General features: G+C 31.9%; 1 protein-coding gene across 1 annotated transcript; it reads right to left on the minus strand.

Moving 5' to 3' along the window:
• Window positions 1–7971: 7971 nt before the first annotated feature.
• LOC142539177 (uncharacterized) lies at window positions 7972–8964 on the minus strand. The gene has a single exon (XM_075644453.1). It carries the CDS (start codon window positions 8795–8797, stop codon window positions 8291–8293), a length of 507 nt encoding a protein of 168 aa, XP_075500568.1. The 5' UTR covers window positions 8798–8964; the 3' UTR covers window positions 7972–8290.
• Between the last annotated feature and the right edge of the window lie 221 nt (window positions 8965–9185).

Raw genomic sequence — 9185 nt, forward strand, 5'->3', positions numbered from 1 at the left:
TGGACTGCTTTCTTCTTTTCCTCGCTTGAACTATACCTTGATTACCACCCGATTTGATGACCCTCAATCGAGCAAGAAATAGACATTTGGGGCCTTCCCAGTGTCCGTGTCCTTGTATAACAAAGCGACTGTACCAAAAGGGTACACAAAGCAAAGGAAGGGACTCGCCAAGGTCCAAGTGATCGAAACAACAAAATCTAAAGTTTTCTTGTAGCTTTAGATTTCAATCGATATCCCAAAACAATACGCTAGCTAGATATTGAGAGTTTGTAATAAAAGAAAACGGTAACGAACAAAAAAACAGAAAAGAAAATGTGATTTAAAGTATAAAGGCCATGAAAACGATAGAAGACTTTGATTATATTTTGCTTTAATACCAACACTTGTTTTTTTAGCTTGTGTATGTCCTCAATCATAGAAACTTCTCGGGAGTTTATTGGGAGTCACTCATCCCAAAATTGGCCCAACTCAAACACGTTTAACTTTGGAGTTCTTAAATGATGAGCTCCCGAAAAAAGATACATCTTATTTATATGAGTAGTGTCTATCAAATCTTTTAAGGCATTATCAACAACAATATCTCATACTTAGAACAGTTTTTGGAATCCCTCTCATTCAGGTGTGGAATCGGTTCATTCATATTCTCTTTGCCTAGAAACATGCTGCTCATTATCTGTGTAACCTCATGGCATCGACGACCACCCCCGCCTTTTTCGGCCCTCTAACTCGGACATCTCCTCAGAGACAATCAGTTATAATTATTCAAACTGTGTAAGCACGCATCGCGTGCACGGGGCACTAGTTGTTATTATTATTATTATTATTATTATTATTATAATTATAAAATATGAGAGTCTTAGACTAACTAACTGATATAACATATCTTATCAACTTTCAAATATCTTTTAAATTATAAAAGTTTTTTTTTTACTTTTATCTATCTATTCATTAAATTTTTAGATATAATTGTATATAAAATTATGCAAAAATCAATGGAACTTATTTCAACTATGTAAGCATGCATCGCATGGACTGGGACGCTAGTGTGTTTGTGTTCTTGTCTATATATATGTGTGTAAATATAATTTGTGACATCAATTGATTTTATGAAAATATCTTATTCAATTAGATAAGTTTTTCATATAATTTACTCATAACAAAAGAATATTTAATTCACTTTAAAAATTAAAAAAATTCACATATTATCTCTACAAACCACATATATAAATAATTGCATTATCCATATCCAAATAATAATTTAAAACTATAATAAAATTTTATGAATAAATTCGATCTATTAATGACCATTATTCATATATGTAATAGTTATTATTTTACACATGCACCGTGTATGCGTCATTCGGTAGTATATTATAACATTTGAGCACTTCATAGCAACTATTTTAGTATATCAATGTGACACCAAAGTTTATTTTTGGTTTTATCCTGCATAATTTGTTATGTAACTTTGATGGTATGTGTGGGGACCCGGACGCGAATCATGTTCTTAATCATCATTGGGACTAATTAATCAATTATAAAACAGGGTCTAAATTTTTTTTTTTTAAATGCGGAACGTAGTGAAATAAAACGTATATACATCTCAGTATAAAAGTACAAGTCTTGTACCACATACATTTATTCAACTAAGGTTTAACAGCTAATATCAAGTGTCCAACCCTATCTCTAATCCAAGTCCGGAGCCTCCACTCTAATCACGATCTTTCCCCATCTTCACAACCCTAAACCTGTCCCACCTGTTGTCATGCACACATACAAAACAAGACAACAGCCGGATAACTCCGGTGAGAATAAATCCCAGTATAAACAATGTAAACATGCAATCATATAAATACATATACAAAAGCATATAATAAATATCATTCACATGCAGTCAATCAACAAACATGTATAATATCAAAACTGTAAATCAACTAGTCATCACAGACTCGACTCAAACAACGCGTCGTCTCAGACTCGACTCAACTCTAACCTAGGGATCCCAATATCTGGATATTGATAATTATATCGAATCTCAGTCGATAGGAATGAATCAACCCTAAACGGCATCGATATAATTCATATATCCAGTGTCTGGGCGAAACAGCCGCATAATTGACGAATCAGTCAAGGATTAAGCGAATCAGTCAATAGCTAGACGAATCAGCCAGTAATTAAGCGAATCAGCCAAAGTTTAGACGAATCAGTCGATAACTAGACGAATCAGCCAATAACCAGACGAATCAGCCGGTAACTAGGCGAATCAGCCAATGACTAAACGAATCAGTAGTCAATACATGCAATGGCTATAAATCAATAGACTATAAACATCAATCTCATCAATTACAAATATCAATGTAATAAACTAAGTATGTGATTTAGGGAGACTCGAGTCAAACCTCACTCGAGTTGTGCAATCCCAACTCAACATTAATTTATACCTTTCTTTCTGATACTCTGACTCTGTCGAAGTCTCGACTCAAAGCCTGTCAATACTCAATCTGACAATAACAATATTGAGGGTACGGTATCAATACACCACTCAAAAAATACCGGATATAATCAGAATTCAATCAAATTCTGTTTCAACAACATAACGTCATAATCTCAATATACCCAGCAATATCATCTCAGTCAGATATCAATTCTAACATCTCATAATCGGTAATAATTCAATTCTGATATCAAATCGATTCCAAAACAACTCCGAAAATCATAACAATTCCATATGGTATCTATTCTTCAGTCTGGTTTCGATTATACGATGTCTAACATGACCAGAACATCATATAAGAATCGTATCAGATTCTGACAATACCATAATTTCAAATCATATCAAAACGTAGTAAAACTTACGTCCAGTTGTAGCCTACGTCGATAGGTACTCAATACCGAAATCGGATTCAAAATCGGACGGGCGGATTTCTCACAAAAGGCGTAAGGATTTCTTTCTTCCTCTGAATCCTCCCTTTTCTTCGTTTTCCTTCTGTTTCCCGACTGAAGACTCATGTGTATATATATATATATATATATATCTCGTGCATGCAAGAGGACGAGTGGCTCATTCCGCCTATTACACGTCTCGCGCATATGCGCGACATCAACCGGCGCATATGCGCGAGACCTAAGTCTCAGCGCGTGTCTTCCCAACTGTTGGCGCATATGCGCGACACATTTCCGCGCATATGCGCCCAACTCTCTGGACCTCTCGCGCATGTGCGCGTATACAAGTCGCGCATGTGCGCCCAACCCTCTGGACCTCTCGCGCAAGTGCGCGTATACAAGTCGCGCATGTGCGCCCAGGGTTCGGTCCCGCATCATGGGTTTCCGCACTACTCGCGCATATGCGCGAAACCTTCGGCTCTCGCATTAACAATCTTACATGCAAACTTTCAATTCGTGTCTCGATTAGCCCTTTCATAATCGTTTCGATTAAAATCAATAATCGTAATTTAACACGATATAAAATTTCGGGCCTTACAGTATGTGTTTATTAGTCATCTTCATACATATCTTCATCTTCTTCCCATTTTTTCTCCAAATTTTTCTTATTTTATCTCAAAGCTCACATGTTTTATTCTCTCATAATTTTTTAAAAATATTTCATTATTCAAATAATTACATCATCACAAAAACTTTTGTGAGATGATCTCATGAGTCAATTCTGTGATACTGACTTCTATTTAAGTCACTCATAAAAAATATTATTGTTTATTATAAATATGAGTAGGATTGACACGTCTCACAAATAAAAATTTGTTATATCGTATTCACAAGAGACTTACTCTTAAATTATATGAGGGCGTAAAAATTGGTTACTAGTTATATATATAAAGGTTGAGCGACCTATAACTACTAACTTTTGTGTCATGTTGTAAGAACCAAAATGGTCTCTATCAAATTATAAAAGTTTTCCTATTAAAAAAATTAAAAATATCATAATTTCAATAAACTTTTTGTTCATCAACTATCATATATTTTCCATTTTTCGAAAATTTTTAAAGAATTAAAATATTTATTTACCTTTATTTAGACATCTGAATTTTTAAATTCGTATCACTCCAAATATAAATGTAAAAATAACAAAACAATATTTAACACCAAATTTTTTTTCATATATATACAAGCGATGCATGTAAAAGGGCGCTCGTATTAAAGTATTCTTTTGTTAAGTAGTGATTGTGCAAACAATCAAGAGTTAAAATTAAAAAGTTTAAATTATAATTATAAGAATTTAAAATAATTAATTATAATAAAATGATATATAAATATTCATCCCAATATTTAAATGTGTGTTCAATCGCTGTTAGACAAATTCTTTTTTGCAGTCCTGACTAACCCAAAAAATATTTTTGCACCTTACATGTATTTTTTGGATGAAATTCAAAAAAATACAATAAAACAATACATTCACACACGTACATCTCGATAGATACTATACGTACATCTCGGTAGATACTCTTATCTTTCATATGTTACCAGGTCGTAACATATCTTGTATTTGTCGAAAAGAGATCGCAGCTAGGTGAACTGGTGCAAGGAATTCGACAATAATATGCAATTTAACTCATTATACCTCATAGAAGTTACATGTATATAAATTATTCAGATGGATAGGGAATTTTCTAATTAACTACTAATAAAACCAGATTACCTCTTCTTACATTTTCTAGTTTGATTTATTAGTATTGTTTATAAATTGCTATTAACTATCATTTTATGTTACCAATTTTGATCTAAAAATCATATTTGATCAATTTAATTAATTTTTACTTCTTACCCAACCTTTTCTTTCCCACAATTAAGATTATATAAGTTTAGTCTTCTACAATTTAATATTAAATTCTACCTAATCCTTCTAGAAATCAAGCAGGAGAGAGCTGCAAAATATTTCAACTTCTGATATATCACAGCAGCTAGCATAATTTGTGGTCAGAAAAGTTAGCAACATAGCTATATATTAATCCAGTAATCAAATTCTGATTAGTTGTTAGTTTATATGAATCTCTACCTAGTCTGGACAAAACCTATTGCTCCTCACCTCTAAAATTGGATTATGGCAGACTGGATGAGGAAAACCATATGGAATACTCCAAATAATACATCTCTCGTGAGATAGTTTCACGCATTTTTATTCTTGAGACGGATCAGTTATGCTCATATTTACAATAAAAAATAATATTTTTTCATGTATGATCCAAATATGTTGAAGTTTTCGTGTGCTCCAAAACTCATTTAATTTAAATTCATGATCTTTTCTGCATCTTTTTTGAAATAGGCAAAAACTTGTGTGAGACGGTCTCACGGGTCGTATTTTGTGAGACGAATCTCTTATTTGGGTCATCCATGAAAAAATATTACTTTTTATGCTAAGATTATTACTTTTTATTATGAATATCGGTAGAGTTGAGTCGTCTCACATATAAAGATTCGTGAAACCGTCTCTTGAAATATAGATGGTCCAAATAAAATGGATGTAACCAAATAAAACAAGGTACTACTGTTAGATGCTCAAAAAGTTGTGGGATTGAAGGAATACGCTCGCACGACTCGATTCTTTGGAAGAAAAAGGGTTGAAAACGGCTACATGTAGTGGGTTTATGGGGTAAGAGTCGAGCCCATGTTCTCTTCCCTTTTTATTTGTTATTCATTCTTCTATTTCGTTTTATTTAATATAATAATTTATTCTTTTAATATTGGAGTTATTTTAATAAATTTAAAATTCACAAAAATATTATCATTTAAAATACATTATTCGAAATCAAATTCATTTAAATTAATTACTCCAAGCACGTATATATATATAATATATATCGAGCCGAATAAAATTTATTATAGGACCCACAATGTGATGGAGGGACGACAATTCCAAATGTCCATCTCATGTCAGCCTAATGCTGAGTTGTGACACACCCACAACGGGTCTTGTCCATGTAATAGGTTTTTTTAAGACGGTTTTACGAATTTTTATCTGTTAGACGAGTCAACTTTACCGATATTCACAATAAAAAATAATATTATTAGCATAAAAAGTAATTTCTTTTATGTATGACCCAAATAAGATATCTGTTTCACAAAATACGTCTTGTGAGACTGTCTCACACAAGTTTTTGTCATGTTCATGTTAGTCATATAAATAGTTTTTTTTTATCTATTTAACACATGATACATGTATTGAGTTGATAAATCATGATTATTTATTCAACAATGATATATAGATGAGTGATCATGATTTATCATTCAACAAACGTGCGGACAGACGAAAACGATGCCCATAGAGATAGCATCCCCACAACAAGCAATTTATTCCCACTTTCAACAAATTCATTCTACAACTACCTACCAAATCCATGTATTATACAAAGGAAAACACACTTTCTGTTTGCATGAAATAAATCTCACACATAAGAATCACATTGTATTTTTGTACAAAATTCACAAATTTATCAATGCGTCTCACTGTTAGTACCATAGTTTAGTTCGATCTCTGGCAAATATTCATTGCTCTAACATCAGATCAAACAACTAACTACAAAGAAAACCACACTAAATTGTTCGACCTGACAAAAACGATGAGATCTTTTTACAATCATTGGATTAAATGTTTGGATATTAACCCCAACATATGATTTTAAGTGTGTATATTCAATTCAGATTTTTGATAATTTTTAATGACTTTTTCAAATGATAAACTTTTATGGATTTGATATATTTTTATTGACTTTTGCATAATCTCACAGATTTATAAACAAATTTATGTGGATTTATATAGATTTTTTTGCAAGATTTTTATAGACTTTTGTGAACTTTTTTTTTTATAAAATTTTATAAATTTTGTACTTTATTATATCATATTATTTTTTTATTAATTTCTTTGAACCAGTAATTAATTGACATATATAACATATTCAGTTTCAAATTATTTTCAATATTTATATTAATAAATAAATTTACTTATTTAAAAGAAATCATTTAATCATTACATGTGTATATATGTGGGTGCGTATACATATTTGTAAATTTTTTAAAATACATCAATTGGTTAACCTATAACCTTGTTTTAAATTGATAATATACATGTGAAAAGAATATTATTTAGTATTGTGTGAATATAATTTGTATAAAAATATCATAGCTTACATATTAATTGAAAATGCTAAAATGAATTTAAAAAATCATGGTTGTTACGAGACTATTCAATTATTAAAAATTAAGCAACATTTTTTTGGATCATCTTTTATTATTATTGAATACTACATTAATTTATATATATAATAAATTAAAAATCACAAAATCAATTCTAGAATTCATAATTTCCTGTGATATTAAAATAAAAAATTATTAAATGAACAATCAACCAAAAAATAAAAAATTTGAAAATGAAAGATAAAATATATATAGAGATACATTTCATAAATTTGAAAGAGCAATAAAAATAGATGATAGGAAGAGAAGATAAGAAGAGAGGTGATGTGAAGCGACGAAGAAAAAAATAAATAGCTTGTGTATGAGTTAAAAGTTTTAAAAATCCATCCAAATCTTTGGATTGAATCAAATACAATTTTTTACAATTTATAGTTATACATCAGACTTTAATGTTTGTATGTTAATGAATTCTATGAAGTTATTAAAAATCTATGAAAAATTTGAATACATATAGACTTTTATAGAGTTTTTAAAAGTCAATGTTGAATATCACTTGACTTTTTAAAACTCTATGACAATCTATTTTGAATATCACTAGACTTCTATAGAATATGTAAAAATCTTAATTGAATACATCTAGACTTTTAAAATCTACAAAAATAATTAAAAATCAATAAATCTTATATATTGAATTCACCCATAAAAGAAAATCACCATTCTCATGTTAGGACAATTAAGTTAACACCAAGAAAATGCAGCACATACACTATTCAAAAATAATAATAATAATAATAATAATCTTACCGACACTTTCTGGGCCAACGATAGCATCAATCAATTCGATTATTTATATTATCATTAAATAAATTTGCAAATCTGAAGATGATTCGCTGATAAAAACAAATAAATCAGAGATTCAAACAACTAGTTGATCTATAGAAATGAGTAAATTGATTATAATAGAAATAAAGTAAAAGTCTGCATTGAAAAAGTGTTTTAATGAAACAAATCGGAAGCATAGTGGGATTTTTAAAGGAATCTAGGATGAATGAGATCTGTATGAATGTGATGAGAAAAGGGTGTGTGAAGAACAACTCCGTGTGTAATCTGACATATAATATGGAAAATTCAAGTTATTGCGAGGCTACAGAAACTCTCTCCTGGCGGCGTATCCGTATTCCGAGCGGCGGAGGTTCTGCTGTCGCTTCTTGTAAACAAACGCTCCGATTCCAACAATGGACGCCGCGCCTATGACTCCGATCGCGATACCGGCTTTCTTCCCACCGCTCATCCCACCAGAGGACCCGTCGTCCGACTCATCCGCATTCTTCTGATTCTCATGGTTAACGCCGCCGTTACCCACAGGCACGAGCGGAGGAGACTTCTGTTCAACTGCCGCTGGGGATGGAGCAGGGGTAGGGGAGGGACCTTGGGGTGGAGGGGCGGGAGGGGAGTAGTGGCTGTTGGCGGGAGACGGTGAAGGGGTACCCGGCGGAGGTGAGAGGACTCCTGCAGGAGACCGAGGGGAAGGAGAAGGAGAAGGAGAATATTCCGGCGCGGCGGCGGAAAAGGGATGCACGAGGAGGAGGAATGCAGAGAAGAAAAGGGCTAGAAAGCGGGTTTGACTTGGGGAGAAAGATGGAGAAGCCATTGCAGAAGCAGAAGGAAGATGTGAAGAATTGGGGGATTTAATCAATGGGAGACGTGATGTGATTAATGTGTTAAAAATAATTATTAAAGAAATCTTGGGATCTAAGAGTTTGAATAGGAGAGGGAGCGGATCTAGGGGAGGCCAGCCAAATATCAACGGAATTCGAGTGTTTCAAGATAATATATATATATATATATATATATATATAAAATATAAAATCTTGTCCTTTTATCTCAACTTGTTCAATCAGTTTTTTAATTTAAAATACTCACTACTTAATTTCTCTTTTAAATAAAAGATAATATATATTAAATGATTTGATCGATTATTTTGATTTAAATTAATTAAACATTGCTCACAATGTTTATTAAGAGGGAAAAAAACGAGT

This window comes from Primulina tabacum, chromosome 3, assembly GCF_025594145.1.
Source record: "Primulina tabacum isolate GXHZ01 chromosome 3, ASM2559414v2, whole genome shotgun sequence".
Taxonomy (NCBI): Eukaryota; Viridiplantae; Streptophyta; class Magnoliopsida; order Lamiales; family Gesneriaceae; genus Primulina; species Primulina tabacum.

What these genes read in the sequence shown, in the direction of transcription:
- LOC142539177 (XM_075644453.1), bottom strand. Translation starts at nt 8,797, where the DNA reads ATGGCTTCTCCATCTTTCTCCCCAAGTCAAACCCGCTTTCTAGCCCTT.